The 22287-nt window shown below is 37.9% G+C and overlaps 1 protein-coding gene across 8 annotated transcripts in view; it reads left to right on the top strand.

Annotated features, from left to right (window-relative positions):
* The window catches only part of AP4E1 (adaptor related protein complex 4 subunit epsilon 1), a 68094-nt gene that overhangs the window by 37001 nt on the left and 8806 nt on the right, over positions 1–22287 (top strand). For all 8 annotated transcript variants that reach the window (XM_081508246.1, XM_081508243.1, XM_081508239.1 and 5 more), the window contains 5 exons: positions 3038–3340; positions 5786–5900; positions 12385–12508; positions 17288–17546; positions 21127–21684. In XM_081508246.1, coding sequence (XP_081364372.1) covers positions 3038–3340; positions 5786–5900; positions 12385–12508; positions 17288–17546; positions 21127–21684 — 1359 coding nt within the window. The remainder of the gene's footprint in view (positions 1–3037; positions 3341–5785; positions 5901–12384; positions 12509–17287; positions 17547–21126; positions 21685–22287) is intronic.

Below are 22287 nucleotides of genomic sequence, written 5' to 3'. Positions count from 1 at the left end.
AATTGATTGCTGTATTTGGTAGCCATTTGTATATGTTCATATATTTAGAGTGTTTCTTTTTCTACAGCATACTAATCCTGTACCTGTTTTGTTAGATTTATACTTAGATACAGATGGTCCCTGGTTTAAGATAGTTCAGGTTAGGGTTAGGGTTATGGTGATGGGAAAGTGATACAAATTTAGGAGAAACTTCAAATTCTTTTTTTTTAATTGAAGTATAGTTGATTTACAGTATTAATATTATATTAGCTTCAGGTGTACAGCATGTTGATTTTTTGTTTGCAAATTATACTCCGTTAAGGTCATTATAAAATTAAGGGTCTAATTTCCTGTACTATTCAGTACATCCTTGTTGCTTATCTATTTTATACATAGTAGTTTGTATCTCTTAATCCCTTATACCTAACTTGCTCCTCCTCACTTCCCTCATTCCACTGGTAACCACTGGTTTGTTTTTTTATTATTTTTTTTATTTTATTTTATTGAATATAGTTGATTTACAGTGTGTGTTAATTTCTAGCATACAGCAAAGTCATTCAGTTATACGTATACATACATATTCTTTTCCATTATGATTTATTATAGGATTTTGAATATAGTTCCTGATGCTATACAGTAGGACATTGTTATTTATCTATTTTATATATAGTAGTTTGTATCTTCTAATCCCAAATTTCTAATTTATATCTCCCCTATCCCTTTCCCCCTTTGATAACCATAAGTTTGTTTTCTCTATCTGTGAGTCTGTTTCTTAGATAAATTGGTTTGTGTCACATTTTAGATTCCACGTATAGGTGATATCATATGGTATTTGTTTTTTTCTTTCTCACTTGCTTCACTTAGTATGATAATCTCTAGTTCCATCCATGTTGCTTCAAATAGCATTATTTCATTCTTTTTATGGCTGAGTAGTATTCCATTGTGTATATATACCATATCTTCTTTATCCATTCAGTATGTCGATGGACATTTAGGTGGCTTCCATATCTTGGCTATTGTAAATAGTGCTGCATTGAACGTTGGGATGCCTGTATCTTTTTGAATTATGGTTTCCTCTGGATATATATGCCCAGGAGTTAAGTTGCTAGATTATATGGCAGCTCTTTTGTATTTTTTAAAGAAACATCCATACTGTTTTCTGTAGTGGCTTTACCAATTTAAATTCCACCAGTCATATAGGAGGGTTCCCTTGTCTCCACATTCTCTCCAGCATTTGTATTTGTAGACTTTTTGAGAATAGTCATTCTCACAGGTGTGAGGTAATATCTTGCTGAGGTTTTTGGTTTGCCTTTCTCTAATAACTAGTGATGTTGAGCATCTTTTCTTGTGCCTATTAGCCAGCTTTATGTCTTCTTTGGAAAAATGTCTATTCAGGTCTTCTGCTCATTTTTTCACTGAGTTGTTTTGTTGATACTGAGTTGTATGGATTGTTTGTATATTTTGGAAATTAAGTCCTTGTTGGTTGCATTGTTTGCAAATATTTTCTCCCATTCTGTAGGTTGTCTTTTCATTTTGTTGATGGTTTCCTTTAGTGTGCAAAAGCTTTTAAGTTTAATTAGGTCCCATTTGTTTATTTTTGCCTTAGTAGACAGATCCAAGAAAATATTGTTACAATTTATGTTAAAGAATGTTCTTTTCTAGGAGTTGTATGATTCATGTCTTACAGTTAGATCATTAATCCATTTTGAGTTTATTTTTGTATATGATGTGAGGAAATGTTGTAATCTTATTGTTTTACATGTAGCAGTCTAGTTTTCCCAGCACCACTTTATTGAAGAGACTTTTCCTTTCTCTATCCTATACTCTTGCCTCCTTTTTCATAGATTAGTGGTTTATTTCTATATTTTGATCTTATATTCTACAGTCTTGCTAAATTCACTTACTAATCTAGAGGGGTTTTTTTTGTAGATTTCTTGAGATCATGTTAAGAATTTTTGCATCTCTGTTTAGGAGGAATCGTGGTCTGTAAGGTTCTTTTCTTTCCTTTTTTTAATTTTGTTTTTTTCATACTCTTATTTGGTTTTAGTATCAAGGTCATACTGGCTTCATAGACTGTTTGGGAGTATTCTTTCCTCTTCTATTTAATGGAAAGATAGGGTGTTGTTTTGTCTTTAAGTGTCTTGAAAATTTCCTGTTGTCCTTCCTGTTACTGATTTTTAGTTTGTTGTCAGAGAAAATACTCTTAGGATTTCAGTTCTTTTAAGTCTCTTGAGGTTTATTTTATGGCCTAAGGTATAGTCTGTCTTGTTAAATGTTCTATGGGTGCTCAAAAAGTATTCTGCTTATTGTTGGGTGGTGTGTTCTATAGATGTTGATTAAATTCTTTTGGTGATGGTGTTGAGACCTGAATAAGTTAGATGTAGAAAAGAGAATGTGTAACATAGATCAGTGTTCCTCAAAGTCTCTTGTGTGGATCATGTGTATCAGAGTCAGATGGTATTTGTTCAGAATGTGTATTGTAGATCCCCACCACAGACATACTAAATCGGATTATCTGGGAGTAGAGTCAGAAAGCTGTATTTTTGTGAAACATTTCAGGGCTCTTAGGCACCCTAGTGTGTAGTAACCACTTGTTTAAATGGTTATTGGAAAATAGTAACAGAATGTGGAAGTTCTTGTAAAAACCAACATCCAAACCTGGAAGTTCAGAAGAAAGCTAACTTGTAAAGATATGATGCTTTATATATTGTTAAAGATGTGAAAGTCTTTTTTGTATTCACTTCCAGTTCATGGTGGTGGTGTTTAGCTGCTCAGTCGTGTCTGACTCTTTGTGACCCTATGGACTGTAGCTCGCCAGGCTCCTCTGCCATGGAATTTTCCAGGCAAGAATATTGGAGTGGGTTTCCATTTCTTCCTCCCCAATTCATAGTGTAATTTTGACCTAAGATATGCAATTTTATTTTTAATAATTTTTTTACCGTGAGAATATGCTTAGTATAGATTAAATTTACTCTGCAGACACTTTGTTTAGATTTCTGAGTATAATTGCTATCTAACTTGATGTTTGCATATATTCATTTCTTTGTTTTACTTACAGGTGTTAGGGGAGTATTCCTATCTCTTAAATAAGGAAACACCAGAGGAAGTTATAACCAAGCTCTACAAGTTACTTATGAATGACTCTGTTTCTTCAGAAACAAAAGCCTGGATAATAGCTGCTGTGACCAAGTTGACACCCCAAGCACACTCTTCTAATATAGTTGAGAGATTAATCCAGGAATTTACCACATCTTTGGATACTTGCTTGAGACAGCATGCATTTGAATTAAAACACTTGCATGAGAATGTAAAATTGATGAAGAGCTTACTTCCAATTGATAAGAGTTGTGAAGACATGGTGGTAAGACATCTGCATTCTGTCTTTTTAATGGTTGCATTTAAAAAGAGTAATTCTTGCATTTGAGATATATCTATAATGTACCAAAATGTAATTTCTGTAGCACTTAAGATGAAGGTTGGCACTTTTCTCATGTTAGTGTGAGAGAGCATTTGAGAGCTTCTATTCAGTTGTTCAGTCGCTAAGTTGTGTCTGACTCTGCGACCCCATGAACTGCAGCACGCCAGGCTTCCTTGTCCTTCATTATCTCCCTGAATTTGCTCAAACTCATGTCTATTGAGTCAGTGATGCCATCCAACCATCTCATCCTCTGTTGCCCCCTTCTCCTCTGTTCAGTAGTGATCCTAAATAGTAAGGAAGACCAGTCTGTTCTGGAGAACTGCTGTGGAAGGGGTTTATATTCTGTGACAATCTCTTTTAAAATATAATAATTTGAGAAATTAAAAACTTTATCTCCTTCGAACTTCTCTAATGTATCATTTTATTATCACTCTCTTTGAGAATATAAGAAGAAAATTTCTCCGTTTTATCTTATGCATCTACTATCTAAATCTTTACTACTTTGGAACCTGATCCCTCACCTTTCCTTCTCCCACCTGCTTTCAGCACCTGCACCTTTTAGGCAAAGCACCGAGTTACTTTTCACTTCGAGTTCTCCCTCAGATTGGTGTAAATCTGAAAACTTTGAGGAGGAAGTCAGATTTTCCATATTTTTATGTTAGATGTCATATTCTAGAGGAGAGGATGGGCATTCCCACTAATTACAATTCAGATGGAGATGCAGGTTTGATCTCTGGTGGGAAGATCCCCTGGAGGAGGAAATGTCATTCCAGTATTCTTGCCTGAAGAATCCCATGGACAGAGGAACCTGGCTATAGTCGATAGGGTCACAAAGAGTTGGGCATGACCAAAGTGACTGAGCACATTCATGGCTTGTATTCATTTTGAACCTTTGTTCATTAATTTTTTTCATTAGCTCCTCATGGGCAGAGGCCTTGGTTTAACATTCCTGAGACTGTATGAATACATATGCTATTAAACTAGTTAGTAACTCTACTTCCCTTTCTGCCAGTGAAAGATAATGATGACGACATAGCTTCATCTATTTAAGAATCTTATCAAAACGAAACTTTTCCAAATTCAGAATGTGAGATGCCAATTAAATGTTTGAGAACTAGCTGCTCTTCTAACTTATCTGAGCTGGTTGTATACACTTAGCTAAATCAGGAGAAGCAAATCTGTGGTTTCTGAGGTCATTACTGCTGTATCCTCTTGTGTATCTTGTTTTCCTTTCTCACTTAATTTTCTCTTTTCTCCTTTTCCTCTTACTCTTTTTTCATCTCTTTATTTCTTTTCATTTAACCTTTCTATTCGTGTACTTTGTTGAAATTAAGTGAATTTTCCACAGATGTGTGAACAAACATTTCTAGGTAGAAAGGAATAGGATAGTGAAATCAGTGTGGGAGGCTGGATAACAGCTCTCCCCAAGATAGTCACATCTTAATCCCTGGAGCCTGTGCGTGTGTGCGTGTGTGCGTGTGTGTGTGTGTGTGTGTGTGCACGCGCAATAAGTCGCTTCAGTTGTGTCCGACTCTGCAAGCCCATGGACTGTAGCCCACCAGGCTCCTCTGTCCATGGAATTCTCCAGGCAAGAATTCTGGAGTGGGTTGCCATGCCCTCCTCCAGGGCATCTTCCTGACCCAGGGATCAAACCCATGTCTCTTGCATCTTCATTCTCAGATGGGTTCTTTACCACTAGTGCCACCTGAGAAGCCCAGAGCCTGTGCATATATTACTTTATGTAGTAAAAGGTACTTTGTAGGTTTGATTAAGAATTTTGTAATGGGGAGATTAACATGGATTATCTGAGTAGGCATGATATAATCATGAAGTGTCCTTATAAAAGTGAGGCAAGAGGTCAGAGAGGAGAAGGCAAAGTAACAATAGAAGCAGAGATTGGAGTGATATAGCCACAAGCCGAGGAATGCCTCTAGAAAGAGACAAGGAACCTGTTCTCTCCTGGAGCCTCCAGAAGGAACTATCCTTTGCCATCACCTTGTTTTTAGCCGCCAGCAGGAGGAAACTAATGAAGACAGTATAGCTCATATCTTCTGCTCTAGTAAGTTACAAGTCTCATGAGGGCAGGTCTTGTGTCTTCCCTTTTCTGAATCATAGCATCCAACATGATTCCTTAACATATTGGATGCTCACTGCAGTGCAGTGCAGTGAATTAATAATAAGTGCAAATGACTTATATTGTTAGATTCTTAGAGCTGAGGGATTTGATTTGTTTCAAAAAGCTAGAGAGTTGAGTAGCAATTTTAGAATTGAAGTTCTGTTTTTCACTTAAAAATTATTTTTAGGAAATGTGGGCTAAAATTACTTATATGAATGTGCAGTCTACTGTTTAGGGTAAGTGTTTTAATTCCTAATTTTTGCTTTACTTAGGTAGATGCTTCCTTATCTTTTCTGGATGGTTTTGTGGCTGAAGAACTAACACAGGGGGCAGCACCTTACAAACCTCACCACCAACGGCAGGAGGAAAAGCTTTCTCAGGAAAAAGGTAATTTTTCATGAGTTTATCATAAGTTACATTGTAGGGACATCACTTTTTCATGCAATTGATATCATAGCCATGTAAGTGTATAACTGAGAAGATTTATTATCCCTCTTTAAATCTGCTTGTGACTTGTTCACCGTGGCCTTATTTGGGGTAAACAGAAAAAAAAAGGAGGGATTCCCGAAGTCATAGGTTTCATGTACATAAGTGCCTCAGATCATCCTATAATTTTAAAAGAACTTGAAGGTAGAATTATCATGTTGGTCACTGTTCTAAAGGGCTGACAGATGTTCCTGTGAGCATATCTGCAGAAAAGCTTCAGAAAAAAATGCTGGTTACTATGGACTAGTGAGTTTCATTTTCATTATGAACAATCTTGTGTTTCTAATCTGAGTTTAGTAATGGCTAAGAAAGGAAATAATAACTTTATATTTTAAAAATGTAGGGTGTCAGGGAAAGACTTCTCTCATGATTTTAGTCAAGAGGAGATTATAGAAATATTTGATGGTGGATGGGATATAAATAAAGGGAGACCATTGACTATTATATATATAGGAATTCAGAATGTTAATACTAAAAAGTTTAATGCTGAAAGGTCCTTTTTTTGTTCTATTCATTCTTTAATGATTTTGTTGAGTACTTGTTAATCCAGGCTCTGTGCTAGGCATATGAGTTCAAGTAAATGGATTATCCTACAATGAAACCAAAAAGTATAGACATTTATATAATACGCTTGATGGTATTTTTTTGCAGAAGTAGAAGTATTTTCTCTTTTAAGGTTTCAGTTCAGTTGCTCATTCATGTCCGACTCTTTGCAACCCCATGAACTGCAGCATGTCAGGCCTCCCTGTCCATCACCAACGCCTGGAGTCCACCCAAACCCATGTCCATTGAGTCGGTGATGCCATCCAACCATCTCATCCTCTGTCGTCCCCTTCTCCTCCTGCCCTCAGTCTTTCCCAGCATCAGGGTCTTTTCAAATGAGTCAGCTCTTCACATCAGGTGGCCAAAGTATTGGAGTTTCAGCTTCAACATCAGTCCTTTCAATGAACACCTAGGACTGATCTCCTTTAGGATGGACTTGTTGGATCTCCTTGCAGTTCAAGGGACTCTCAAGAGTCTTCTCCAACACCACAGTTCAAAAGCATCAATTCTTTGGTGCTCAGCTCTCTTTATAGGTTAGTACATTATTTAGTACAGTGATACCTAATGGCATAGAAAGTTCAATTTTCCTTCAAAGGGTAATCAGTTTTCTTATTTAACCCTCATATATTGATAGAATATATAGAGGGGGAAATAAAAGTTTTAAATTATAATTACCCAACTTCTGACTCTAGTGCATGTGTTATGACATCTAAGGCACAGAGTGAAAAATGCAGAGTTCCGGAGTGGGAGACATGGTCCAGTAGCCATATTTCTATATTTTCAAATGTTTGGGGATTATAAGTTGCTCTTTTTCTTTTTGGCTGTGTCTTGTGGCATATGGGATCTTAGTTCCCCAATCAGGGATTGAATTTGTGGTCCCTGCAGCAGAAGCATGCAGCGCTAGCCACTGGACCACCAGGAATTCCCCATCAGTTGCTCTTATTACTGCAATTCAAGGCTAGAATAGGGAAGGGGAGGTAGGACAAGGAGCCTAATTTCTGGCACTCCCTGACTTCTTTCTTAAAATAAGTTAGGTGGCTGAGACAAATATAATAGCCCTGAAACTTCCCAAGCTAGTGTATTAATTTGCCAAGTACATTTTTAATCATAGATTCATCGTTATAAATGGGGTTAAACTGTCAAACTAGGCTCTTCCCCTCTCCTTCCAAATCTATTTCTTAAAAGTTCTCTAAGGTAAAATTGAAATTTCGTGAGCCTAGACTGTCTGTTCTATCATGGAAAGGAAATCAGTTACAAGACAGGACATAGTAAGTGCTTTAGTAAGTACTTGAGGGGTAAGTTATAAAATCATGTATCTTATGATTTGATGGCAATGACAGGAAGTAAAAAGTTGGTGAAAAATAGGTATTTTCAGCCTAAAAAGTTGTTAATTCTGGAATCCTTCAAGTGTCAATTGGTTCTGATGCTGATCTTGTTTGAAATTTTTGTAAATAATTTATAGTTAAATGTCACTTTTATGAACGATACAGTACTTCACTCTCTTGGGTAGAAAAATGCCAAGCGTGTTAACAACAAATTTCAGGAAAATATTGTAAGATACTAAGAATTGGCAAAAATAGGTGGGATAGTGGGGAACAAACTTACTGCCAGTTTGTACCCAAGAGAAGCATTGAGGAATCAGTGTAGATTATTCTGCTAAAACAAAAATAAGATAATGGCATCCAGTCCTATCACTTCATGGCAATAGACAGGGAAAAAAGTGGAAGCAGTGATTTTATTTTCTTGGACTCCAAAATCACTGTGGAAAGTGACTGCAGCCATGAAATTAAAGGACACTTGCTCCTTGGAAGGAAAGCTATGATAAACCTAGACAGCATATTAAAAAGCAGAGATATCACTTTGCCAACAAAGGTCCATGTAGTCAAAGCTATGGTTTTTCCAGTAGTCCTGTACAGATGTGAGAGTTGGACCTTAAGCCTGAGCACTGAAGAATTGATGGTTTTGAATTGTGGTGCTGGAGAAGACTCTTGAGAGTCCCCTGGACAGCAAGGAGATCAAACCAGTCAGTCCTAAAGGAATTCTACCCTGAATATTCATTGGAAAGACTGATGCTGAAGCTCCAATACTTTGACCATCTGATGTGAAAAGCTGAGTCATTGGAAAAGACTCCGATGCTGGAAAAGATTGAAGATAAAAGGAGAAGGGGGCTGGTTAGAGAGCATCACCAACTCAATGAGTTTGACCAAACTCCAGGAGATGGTGGAAGACAAGGAAGCCTGGCATGCTGCAGTCCGTGGGGTCACAAAGAGTTGGACACCACTTAGTAATTGAACAGCAGCAGCAGCAACTCCTATCTACAAAATTAAGGATTTTTGAAAACCACATCAAGTTGAGACTGTTGGTCTCTCAAAAAATAAAATTAATAACAGCTGGGGGTAGTCAGAAGTATAGCCGAATGATCAAGGTATAAAAGAACTGCAGTACAAGATAAGATAAAGAAGGAATGTGCATATAGTCAAGGCCTCTAAAGTTGTGAAGGATACAAACAAGTTTAATATTGAATTACTTATGCCCAGGATAGTTTATATTTTTATTTCTCACCTGGATGACTCTTGGTAGCTCCCAACTCCCAAGGACTCTCTCTGCTTCTAGCTCATGCTTTCTCTTCTGTATGAATTCCCCTTTGTCCTCCTTCTTCATCTGGTTGTTGCTGCTGCTGCTGCTAAGTCCCTTCAGTCGTGTCTGACTCTGTGCGGCCCCATAGACGGCAGCCCACCAGGCTCCCCCGTCCCTGGGGTTCTCCAGGCAAGAACACTGGAGTGGGTTGCCATTTCCTTCTCCAATGCATGAAAGTGAAAAGTGAAAGTGATGTAGCTCAGTCATGTCCAACTCTTAGCGACCCCATGGACTGCAGCCTACCGGGCTCCTCCGTCCATGGGATTTTCCAGGCAAGAGTACTGGAGTGGGGTGCCATGGCTTTCTCCCTTCATCTGGTTAACTTCTACATATTCGTTAAATTTCAATTCAGCCATCTTCTGTCTTCTCCTGACTCTCCGTATAGCATATTCTCTTCCTGCTCCCCAGTTTGCACATATTCATCTAGTTGCTGCTGCTGCTGCTAAGTCCCTTCAGTCGTGTCCGACTCTGTGTGACCCCATAGATGGCAGCCTACCAGGCTTCGCCGTCCCTGGGATTCTCCAGGCAAGAACACTGGAGTGGATTGCCATTTCCTTCTCCAATGCATGAAAGTGAAAAGTGAAAGTGAAGTCGCTCAGTTGTGTCTGACTCTTAGCGACCCCATGGACTGCAGCCCACCAGGCTCCTCCGTCCATGGGACTCTCCAGGCAAAAGTACTGGAGTAGGTTGCCATCGCCTTCTCCGATTCATCTAGTTAACCCTCTCCAATTTTTGTCTCTCTAGTCATTTATCTCTGTAAGAATCTTGGGAAATTTTCGCTTAATGAAAATAATGTGGTTTGAATGTTATTCTCAATGTTAAGCCTTTCTCAGCCTTTCTTAGATGACAATCTTTAATTCTTTTATATCACAATCAGAATTTTATCTGACTATTCTCCAGATATTGTCCTCTTTCACATCTAATCTTTTTTTCCCCTTGATTTTCAACTTTTTACCTCTAATTTTGAATTCTTTCTGGTCTTTGCTTAAGCTTTTTATCTTAATGTGCTCTTTGTCTTAAACTCTTGAAACATTTCTTGAGCTCTACTATTGCTGAAGTGTCAGTGCAGAGGCTGGATGGCTGACTGTCACAGATACTATTTAAAAGAAGCCAATACAGGATAGAAGGTTAAACCGGATGATTTGAAAGCTTAAAGTGAGAGGATATTCTAGCTGAAAAGGACCTTGGAAAGACTTAGACAAATGGTTTCCAAACATGATTAAGAATCAGAATCACAAAGAGAGTTTTGAAAAAATGATACAGATTTTTGAGTCTTACTCCTTTACCCACAAAGAGAGTTTTGAAAAAATGATACAGATTTTTGAGTCTTACTCCTTTACCTTTTGTATCTGTGTCTCTGAAAGCCTGGTTGTGGGTATAAAAAGATTTGTAGATTCTGTGAGGTCAGCTTATTCTTGTTTATCTTGGAAACTGCTGATCTTCACTTTACAGACAAAAGAAATGAAGTTCTATTTCACAATCTAGTTAACACCCAACCTACATCAAGAACTGGTTCTCTTGATTATTATTAATGAGCCCATTATTTTTTTCTACTGAAAAGTAGTTCTCTTCTATATCTTTCATTTAGCTAACAAACAGGCTGATTTTTTTAGTACACTTTGGATTAGGTGGTGTTACCTTTCTTTGAAGGAGACAGTGTGTCATATGATTGAGGGTACAGCTCTGGAACCAGAGTATCTGATGTTGAATCTGCCTCTTTCATTTCTTGTCTTTGTACTCTTGGGTGTCTTCATGGTAGGCTCTTGACCACAGTTTCCTCATTTGTAAAAAGAGGATAATAATTGCAGAAGTTTACATTTTATTTTCTGAGATACTTACTATTATTTAAGAAGGTCTTTAATGGCAAACCACTCTGGTATTGTTGCCTGGAAAATCCCATGGATGGAGGAGCTTGGCAGTCTACAGACTATGTATGGGTCGCAAAGAGTCAGACACGACTGAGCAACTTCACTTTGTATTGTAAATAGGCAATCCAAAGAGATAATATGCCACTTAGGATTAAGTTTGGTTAAATAGCATATTAGAAAACGAGGCCTCATGCAAGGCAGAGGGTATTGCTTTTTCCCATTAAAGAAATCTGGAAGTAGGCAGCCTAGTATTGATGATGGCTTTATGAACATAAAAGAGGAAGGAAGAGAGGAAGTTTTTTTCTTCCAGGAGGATTCCTTCCAGATACTACTAAGTCACTTCAGTCGTGTCCGACTCTGTGTGACTCCATAGACGGCAGCCCACCAGGCTCCGCCGTCCCTGGGATTCTCCAGGCAAGAATACTGGAGTGGGTTGCCATTTCCTTCTCCAGTGCATGAAAGGGAAAAGTGCAAGTAAAGTCGCTCAGTCATGTCCGACTCTTAGCGACCCCATGGACTATAGCCTACCAGGCTCCTCCATCCATGGGATTTTCCAGGCAAGAGTACTGGAGTGGGGTGCCATTGCCTTCTCCATTCCTTCCAGAAGTTGTGCACAAAATGTGCATATAATTTCATTGGTCAGAATTCAGTCACATGGTAGAAGAGTTTGGCAATGTCATCTCTTTTCTGGGTGGCTATTTACCTAGTTAAGAATGGAGGGTTCTGTAACTTATAAAGAAGAGGAGAGTGGATATCGATATCTGCTTTACCACAATCAAAATATGAATTTTATGGCTCTGGATGAATCATTTGGGTATATAGACTCAAAGGAATCTGAACCTGGGTAAACCTTGTTCTTCGTCAGTAAGGGAGATTTTACATTGAGGGTTCCATCAGTCCAGTTAGTACAGGAATGTGCCTAAAAACATTTTGTGAAACAAAAACACGGTCAGCTCTTCATTCATAGTTCATTAAACATTTTTGCATGAGAAGAGCAACTTTCAGTAGACCTGGTTTATCAGTTGTCTTTCCTGGTTGAATTGTTTTTAGCTTTGAAGGAGGTAAAAAAATGAAAGACTGTTTGTCTTTGATAAATTAATTGTCTGAAAACTGTAGCAGAGATTCAGTAAATAATAGCTGCTTTTTTATTATTATTACTATAAATATTTGATTAGATTATTTCCCAGACCCTTTCCAGTTTAAAAATTGTCACTGAATTCTAGTATTCAGTTATTTTATTTCAGTATTAAATGATGCCTTTGATAATTTTTGCTTCTTTTCCCATAATTTTTGCTTTGTTTTAAATATGAACCTCTGTTTTTGTTTTAAAATTCTAGGTCTCAATTTTGAACCATATGGACTGTCTTTTTCTTCATCTGGCTTCACTGGACGACAGTCTCCTGCTGGCATTTCTCTTGGTTCAGATATATCTGGGAATAGTACAGAGACCGGACTAAAAGAGTAAGCTCCTTTCTTATTAAAATTGAGAACATGGGCATGTTTAAATGTCTTTAAATGTTGAAGGGTTTCTGAAAGCTAAATTCTGCATGGGTTGTTGTTTCTATTTATAGCTTTCAAAGTGCTGATAGTGTACAGCCTGTCCTTATACTTTAAGAGAGCTTGCTTACTTCCAAGACAGTATAGAAAGTATACACGCTTTGTGTGTGTTATTACTATATATCATGTATACACACACACATTTTTAAAGTAGTGTATCAGAACTTATATACCCAGGTGAGTATTCAACATATCATTCCACATTCCTCATAATCTACTTCTTAAAACCATTTCATTGGAAATTGACAAATATATAGATGAACGTAAAATAAGGTGACAGACTTCACTTGAGAAAGCTGTATATATTGTTCAGAATGCCTTCAGAGCTTCTTTACAGCCACCTTGAAATTTGGTGATACGTTTGTCTAAACGTCTTAACATGAAACCAAATCTTCATCCTTTTTAGGTAATTTTTATTTTTGAAATATGAATAAATTAGTAGAAATTATGATCAAGTTAATAAAATGAGATAATGTATGCAAAGTGCCTTGTACGACCCAGTACATTAATAAGTGATTGATAAATGGTAGCTAATATAATTAATAATTGTCATTGCTGTCATTATTGTTATTAACCAAAAGCCGAATTTACTACATAAAATTAGTAGTCAATCTGGATAACTGGTCAGTACACCAGTGTGACATAAAATAATGAAAATGGCATTCTTGTTTGTGAAGGAGCTTCTTCTAAAAGAATTTAAAAATATTTTGTGTAATGGCAGCATTGTTGGAATAAATGATAAAATCTCATAGGTGACAACTTTGAAAGATGACATTTGAACTGACTCAGTGACCTTATTTTATGTTCATCTTTGTATTTGCCAGTCTTCCAGTGAGATGGTTATAAGAAGGATTTATCAGAAGAATGACAGAATATGAGGAACATAGAATGATATGCTGAGTGAAATGGCATAAGTTCAAAACCTCTTTCCTAGCCTTTTTTTCCCCTGCTCTGTTGACACCCTTTTCTTTCCCAGACATTTAATGTCAGCATTACAAGCATGGGGTGCAGATATGGTCCATGAACATATGATAGTGGTGGTGGTGATAGCATTTAAGTACCTTAGACAGGGAATAGAGAGGCAAGGCAAGGAGAAACAGAAAATCCAAACCCTCCCAATCCAGGGAGGAAATCTAGTCCCTTTTACTGAACAACAGATGATGGCATCTGCTTTTTTAGTATTACTAGGGTCTGGGGGACTTGACAGGACCTTGTGAATCCTATACGTGTACATGTACTGCACTCAGAGAAATCACATTTGGCAAAGCTGCTAAGGAATTATACATATGCTGTATTATCATGAAATGCAGTGTGAGGGATGAATTTAAAATTTCTATCTAAAAAGGACCACAGCTCACACATTATTTCAGATTAGGAATCTGTGTGGTAATTGGCAAGGTGAATCAGCTTTAGAGAGTAGATGATGGTTCTTCTTCAGTCTCTGGCAAGCTGAGAATAAAGTATAGTAAACCAGTTTAGAATTTCTTACCTTAAGTCCTATTGTAGAGCAGTACCCTACCTTGAATGGGAATTTCTGGAGCTCAAAGTATATTCCCAATCTTTTGAATGTTGAGTGAGTGAGTGAAAGTCACTCAGTCACGTCCAACTCTTTTTGAGCCCATGAACTATACAGTCCATGGAATTCTCCAGGCCAGAATACTGAAGTGGGTAGCCTTTCTCTTCTCCGGGGATCTTCCCAAACCAGGGATTGAACCCAGATCTCCTGCATTTCAGGCAGATTCTTTACCAGTTGAGCCACCAGGGAAGCCCAAGAATACTGGAGTGGGTAGCCTATCCCTTCTCCTGCGGATCTTTCTGACCCAGGAATCAAACCAAGGTCTCCTGCATTGCAGGCGGATTCTTTACCAGCTGAGCTACCAGGGAAGCCCCTTCTGAAGGTTGCTTCATTGGGCTTCACTGGTGGCTTAGATTGTAAAGGATCTACCTGCAATGTGAGAGACTTGGGTTTGATCCCTGGGTTGAGAAGATCCCCTGGAGAAGGCAACAGCTACTCACTCCAGTATTCTTGCCTGGAGAATTCCGTGGACAGAGGAGCCTGGCAGGCAGCAGTTTTGAAGATTGCTTGGCCATAATTTACATCTGTGTTTGAATGGCCTGATTAATAAAACCATGTATTATATTAATATTGTTGTCAAAATCCAGGCAAAGATGACTCACGTTTAAAATTTTTTTACATTGTTTCATATCAGAAAGAAGCATAGTTTGTGTGTGAAATGGTTTTATGCTGCTCTCATATACTTCCTATTTAAACTTTCTATATGTAATGCACGATAGTGAAAATTTATGTTGATTATAGGCGTGTGTGCCTGTTACAGAGGATGAGATAGTTGGATGGCATCGCTGACCCAATGGACGTGAGTTTGATGAGACTCCGGGAGATAGTGAAGGACAGGAAAGCCTGGCATGCTGCAGTTCATGGGTCACAAAGAGTTGGACATGATTTAGCAACTGAACAACAACAACAATGCAGGCTCCATTTTCCTCCCCTTTCTCACTTTTGCCTATTATTGTGGGTTGAATTCCCTGGGAGATGCATTTGGAGATGGAATTTAGAATGCAAAATATTAAGGAGTGTCCTTGGCGTCAACAACTGTGGAAGAGAGGGAAAAGAAGAGGGTTGGGCAGAAGAAGTCAGGAATCAATGCAGTGCCAACAACTGTCTGCCAACTCCCTCGGAAGCTCTGGAGCTAGAATGGCCCATCAGAGCTGTCCTGAGTTGGGCTGAAATGGGTGGCCAGGACTCTATATGTCTGTTCATTAATTATTGGATGTGGGTGGCCTGGGAAAAGGGCATGTTCTGCAACTGATGTGACTCTCTGCAACTGAGGCAAATCCCTAAGGGTTCTACACTCCCAGCAGCTACACCAGTGACTCCTTCATTGAAGGGGGATCTGGATGGAACATCCCAGGATCTACTACACTTACTTTTTTTTTTTTTTATTAAATTAATATTTGAATCATTTGGAGAGTTGCTCTTTTTTTTTTTTTTTTAAACTACCCCTTAATAATTAAAGGATATGTTTTGGTAAACAAGGTTACAAAAACACTGTCATTCTCCTGGGGGATTCATGAATCCCTTGTTGCTGTTGAGCATCCTAGAGATGCTGGGGTCATTTAGTGGCTCCCGTGATGACTTTTTTATCTGCTCACACAAGATCAACCAGTTTTCTTCTGAAAGGTTTGATAGATAAATAACAGGTTTTTGTTTGTTTTTTAACTTTTTAGAAAACTCTTTGGTATCTGAAGGAAATGAAGATATTTATAAAGGAACATTAAGCAATAAAATTCGTTGAGTAGGAATGGACTGATTTCCTGTAGGATGTTCTTTATTAACGTTAGACTTTCTTTTAGACAATTGGTGCTTAATAACATTAGTTCTCCACTCAGTATGAAGTATAATGATCTTTTTTTGTTTCTGGCGTACTACAGAAAATCAAACTTACTGTGATTCCAACAAATTGAAGTAGAATAATAATCAGTACAGATATTTCTTTAATCTTATTTTAGAGTCATTTCATGATCTGCCTACCTTGTAGCGCGAATTTTAAAAATGCAGTTTTAGATCATGGCAGAGATACTTCGGAGAAGGCAATGGCACCCCACTCCAGTACTCTTGCCTGGAAAATCCCATGGACGGACGAGCCTGGTAGGCTACAGTCTGTGGGGTCGCCAAGAGTCGGACACCACTGAGCGACTTCACTTTCACTTTCCCCTTTCATGCACTGGAGAAGGAAATGGCAACCCACTCCAGTATTCTTGCCTGGAGAATCCTAGGGACGGCGGAGCCTGGTGGGCTGCCATCCACGGGATCGCACAGAGTCGGACACGACTGAAGCGACTTAGCAGCAGCAGCAGCAGCAGCAGAGATACTTACTTGAGTCGGTGCCAAGGACACATGGTTCTTAAATGAAAACAATAGAGGCAGTATTTGCTTGTTTGAGCCTGCACTTATGATTTGCAGCTGTAGCTTTTGGGACAACAGTAGATGAGTCTTAATCCTAATCACTGCTTTATTCTTCTTCATCTCAGGTATTAACTCCTAACATTCATGCTTTTTCCAAAAGTATCATTAATACTTTTTGCTTTTATAGATCAAACCACATTCATTTTTATTAATGTACATTATAATAGTTAATGGGGCTTTTCTGGTGGTTCAGTGGTAATGTAAAGGTAAATTTACACATAGGAGTAGATTTGAATGAATTTTTTTTTTTTGCTTTCCACAGGATTTTATGTAGTGAATTTATAGAGTGTTAATTCCTTCAATAAGTGATTATAGCTATGAAACTATGTCATTTCTGATCTTTAACCCATCAGAAGTAAGGATAATTTTGAAAAGTCCATACATTGAAATGAACTGATTTATAGTGTTTCTGTTTTTGGACATCTTATTCAAACAATTAAATGAAAATTAAATGATCTGAAATTTTAAACTAAGTCTTGAGTTCTGTTGCATTAAATATTTTGGCTGGAGGGTTGGGGAATTTGGCTGTAACTGAAATAAAAACTGCAGATCTCAATTTTATTTCTGGCATATAGAATATAATTTGAAAGCTGTTTCTAAAAGATGACAACAAAGATGTGTTTTTTAAAAAATGCCTCATGAAGGTAACTGTTTAGCAGTTATTTAAACTGACTTGATTTCATTATCAATCTCCTTAGGACAAATGGCTTGAAGCTGGAAGGTATAAAGAAATTGTGGGGGAGAGAGGGCTATCTTCCCAAGAAGGAAAGCAAAACTGGTGATGAAACTGAAGCTCCACCAGTTCCTCAGGAGAGTATAATAATGGAGAATGGAGATCCAACTGTAACAAAAAAGGATCAGTCTCAAGTCCTTACCCAATCTAAAGAGGAGAAAGAAAAGCAGCTGCTGGCATCATCATTGTTTGTTGGGCTAGGATCAGAAAGTACAATCAATTTGGTAAGTAGTCAGTTATATTCCTCTGAGAATCTTATGTCCCCTGTTTTGAACAAAAAAACTGGCTCTACAAAAGCTCATGACTGTTAATCTATACACATTGTGGGAATGGCTCCCGCAGCTCCAGAACCAACAGTGACATACCTTTTATATTCCTGAAGGAGAATACAGGCTCAGCTTCAGTCAGGTGTTCTCTTTAGTCAGTGCAACGGTCAGAGTCCAGATTAAGTTGCAAATATGACCATGTGTATTATCACCCCATGGGTGGGAAGGACAAGCCTCATTGGAAAGGGGACTTGATGGAAATTAAAAATAGTAATCGTTCAACAGTATTGATGTGTCTATGGAAGAAGTACTTCTTAAAATGGTTACTTTTAATAGTGAAAAATAGGAATTAATTTAGATGTCTTAAGAGAATGGGCACATAAATTATATTAGCACTGAATATGACTTTGTCATTAAAAATGATAAATATTACATTGTAAAATTAAAAAATACTTATATATATCAAGCAAAAAACCTCCAGAATATTAATTTTTCTATATTGCTTGTAACTGTTAAGATAAAAGTGTATTGAGGTTGAAAGGAATTATACAAAAGTGATAATTATATTCAGAAATTTTGATTATGATGATTTACAAAACTTTTTATGCTGATATATTATTCTCTTAGTAAAAGAATAAACTGTGGAGTGAAGGACAGGTGCTATTTTTGAGTGCGTATTCCATATGTAATTTTCCATTTGGTGGGCAGATGATCCCACCTAATGCAAAATTATGATTAGAGCTATGTTTTCTTCAGTTGTATATCACAGTTTTTTTTGTCCTTCATCTCCCTTGGTGGAATTTTCCCTCCATCTCTGTCAACACTACTCAAGTCTCTAGGCTACATTCTTTGCCTGTATCTCTTTCTTTTCCAGAGCTTATTTTTGTCAGACTTGATAATCAGAAAAAGTGAATTGAATTCATCCTGAAAGTATTAATAGATAATTAATGTATCTTAATGTTGTCTCAGCACATGTAGTTCAGCAGCAGAGTGACTGATCTTGAGTCCATGAGCTGTTCCAGCAGGCTGTGGTGAAGTTTCCATTGAATGATCTGTCACTAATAGGGCAAGTTCTCTGGTCAGAGTGCATCAAGGTCAGGGTACTCCAAGGCTTATGAAGCCCTGATTGGTGAGCCTTTTTTCTGGTGTTGAAGGATTTCTACCTTCTCAACAAAGTGCATAGCTTTCAGAGTGTTTCTCAGGAGAACATTCAGGGTGATAAATTAATTAGACTTTTCTTATTTTTTGGTGGGCTCAAAATAAGAAATGTAAGTAGGATGTTTTTCTATTTAAGTTAGATTAAATCCTTTCCACATTACCTCTCACACTTTTCTTTTTTCTTCAGCTGTCACTAGAATAGTTGGGAAAAAAAGAGTGTAAAAAGAGTGTATTTCCCTGTTTTGGGGGCCCCTGAATTATGTGAGGAACTATGTTATAACTCAGATGGCATCATGTAGAAAGGAGGGGAAGCAAATAATAAAATTAGCATGTGTTATTTTTTAATAATACATGTAATAATGTTGTTCTTCAGTTGGTCAGTTGTGTCTGACTCTTTGCAACCCCATGGACTGTAGCATTCTAGGCCTTTCTGTCCCTCACCATTTCCCAGAGTTTGCCCAAATTCATGTCCATTGCATTGGTGATACCGTCTAGTCATCTCATCCTCTGATACCCTCTTCTCCTCCCTCAATCTTTCCTGATATTAGGGACTTTTCCGATGTAATAATACACGTGGGGTAATGTGTAAAATTACCCGGCAACCTTAACTTTTCTCTCACTGAGACAAAATGGACAAGTCCTTTTGGATAGCTGCTTTTCTCTGCCAATCCTATTCTTTTCTTATTTTTCTAATTTTTAATGTTTTCAGTTACATAGATCAAGTATACTGAGTATTTCATTTTAACTAGTTTTTAAGTCTGTGTTCTGTCTTGAGTTAATTTTTTTACATAGTTCAGTGTGGGGGTTAAAGGTTTTTTTTCCCCCCTCATCTTTGCCTTTTATTTCACCATCATTTAAAAAAGTATTTTCTCTGGGTTGTGAATTTGAGGTTGACTGTTTCTTTTAAGTAATTTAACAAATATGTTACTCCCATTGTCTTCTGGCTTGTGTTCAGTTCAGTCGCTCAGTCGTGTCCAACTCTTTGCAACCCCATGAATCACAGCACGCCAGGCCTCCCTGTCCATCACCAACTCCTGGAGTTTACCCAAGCCCATGTCCATCAAGTTGGTGATGCCATCCAACCATCTCATCCTCTGTCGTCCCCTTCTCCTCCTGCCCCCAATCCTTCCCAGCATCAGGGTCTTTTCCAATGAGTCAGCTCTTCGCATGAGGTGGCCAGAGTATTGGAGTTTCAGCTTCAACATCAGTCCTTCCAATAACACCCAGGGCTGATCTCCTTTAGGATGGACTGGTTGAATCTGTGGCTTGTGTAGCTACTAACTAGTAGCAGGTTTGATAATGTAGAAGAAAAGATCACTACACTTGAAGACAAAGTAATAGAAACTATCTAAAATGAAACACAGAAAGAAAAGACAAAACAAAAAACCCAGAGCATTAGTGATCTGAGGACAATATTGAGTAGTCTAGTATGTATCTAATTCAAGTCCCATGGCTACCCGAAATGAAAGGCCTCTCTTTCCCTCATCCCTCAACTAATTTTCATTTTTGTGTTAATATAATGTTAGTTCTTGTTTGATGACTTCTGAATTGAAAGGTCAGAGATGGACTTAACCTGCTGAGAGTTGGGAGAGATATTGGGACTTGAGAGGATGAGAGGGTGTGAAAAGGGAGCTAGAATTCTGGTTAGTCAGAATTGTGTGAAGCATGGCCACGAAGGAGGATGAACTTAACCTAGTGCCAGTCTGCTGCACTCATTTTATATAGAACTTTGTGAGGCAAGAGGGCGCTTGAGCCATCACTCTTCTTGCATGGATTCGCAGCCATTTCCTTGGGAGGCTTAGCTCAAGAATAACAGATTTGCTGTTCCTATCCCCTGAGTCTGTAACATACTTCACTAGTCACTTTTAGAATTCTTTCCTTCTGTGTGTTCTAGTTAGCCAGTGCTAGTTGATTATTAAGGTAAAGTCAGTTTTTCTTCCCTGTTTATTGACTCACAGATCATAAAAATAGGACTATTATAGATTACTGAAACAAAGTTTGAGCCATCCCTATGTTTAAGGGTATTTTAGCTTCTACAGGACAACTCTGGAAACAAAAAATTGCTAACTTTCTCACTGTTTTTAATTTATGCAATTCTGTACTCTAGCATTCTGAAGTCTAACAAGATTTAGAATTGTTCATTGTTGACTTTTTGACCTTATTTCTTTTTCTGATTTTATGTGTTTTAATGAGAAGTAGATTTAGCTTAATAGTTCAGTTATGTAGCTGTCAGAATTCTAGGGCTTCACATTTTATCCATCTTTAATAGGTAGAACCTTAGCTAGTTACTACATTGCTCATTTGAAATTATTAAAAAAAAGTTTGACTCATGACTTAGTAGAATGGTTTCTTTTTATATTATTATGTTTTATCTTTGCAGCTTGGAAAAGCAGATACCATTTCTCACAAGTTTAGGAGGAAATCAAAAATCAAAGAAACCAAAAGTGAGGAAACAACCACTGATCAAAATGTAATCCGTTCTTCCTTTAGTTCTTCATCAAATGTAACTTACGAAGAAGATTATTGTTTGGATAATTTGCAGGATAGAGGAGACAAAGAATTAAAGAAATTTTCTCTCAGTTCAGAACTTTTGGATTCTGAGTCACTGACAGAACTGCCCTTGGTTGAGAAAATCGAAAATTGCAGGCTGTCTACACCCTCTTTGTTTGCTGATAACAACATGGAAGTTTTTCACCCTCCTCAAACCACTGCAGTCTCAGTTGCCAATGAAATCTCTTTAGCTTCTTCTTTGTTGGAAGAAACTAGTGAGCACATACATTCAGATCTTATGGAGGTCTGTAATAATGAAACCATATCTGTGTCTTCTTACAAAATTTGGAAAGATAATTGTTTGTTGGTGGTCTGGTCAGTTTTTAATAAGAGTGGTTTGGAACTGAAAAGTGCTAACTTAGAAATTGCTCCTGCAGAAAATTTCAAGGTAAGACAATGAATGGTTTATTATTTCTGCCTTAAATGGACAGTGCTTCCTTAATGTTTCTGCTGTTGACTCTTCTGATGGCTTATAAATTTCTCCCACATCCTGTTTTCTTCTTTAGCAAAACAGTGAAAGGTGTGACAGATTTTTAAAATTATTTTAAGTGGGACAAATAATTCAAAAGAGACAAGGGAACATAATAAAGATTATATTGGAGAAGACTGAGAAAACTGATCCAATTTCTTCTGTGAGCTAGAATGCATTGAGTGGGATATTACCTGGGCCTGACCTGGCAGAAATTCGTAACTGTAGATGTGTGCATTGTGCTGCCATGCCGTGTTAAGTCGCTCCAGTCGTGTCTTACTCTTTGCGACCCTATGGACTGTTGCCTGCCCAGCTCCCCTGTCCATGGGATTCTCGAGGCAAGAATACTGGAGTGGGTTGCTGTGCCCTCCTCCAGGGGATCTTCCTGACCTAGAGATCAAACCCATGTCTCCTGCAGCTCCTTCATTGTAGGCTGATTCTTTACTGCTGGGCCATCAGGGAAGCCCATAGATGTGCATTAGAATCACTGATGACCCAGAGGGATGGGATGGGATGGGGAGG

Source organism: Giraffa tippelskirchi, chromosome 7, assembly GCF_054371585.1.
Source record: "Giraffa tippelskirchi isolate mGirTip1 chromosome 7, T2T-mGirTip1v1.2.pri, whole genome shotgun sequence".
Classification (NCBI taxonomy): domain Eukaryota; kingdom Metazoa; phylum Chordata; class Mammalia; order Artiodactyla; family Giraffidae; genus Giraffa; species Giraffa tippelskirchi.
The sequence above is the reverse complement of the archived record's forward strand: the minus strand, read 5'-3'. Positions and strand labels throughout refer to the sequence as shown.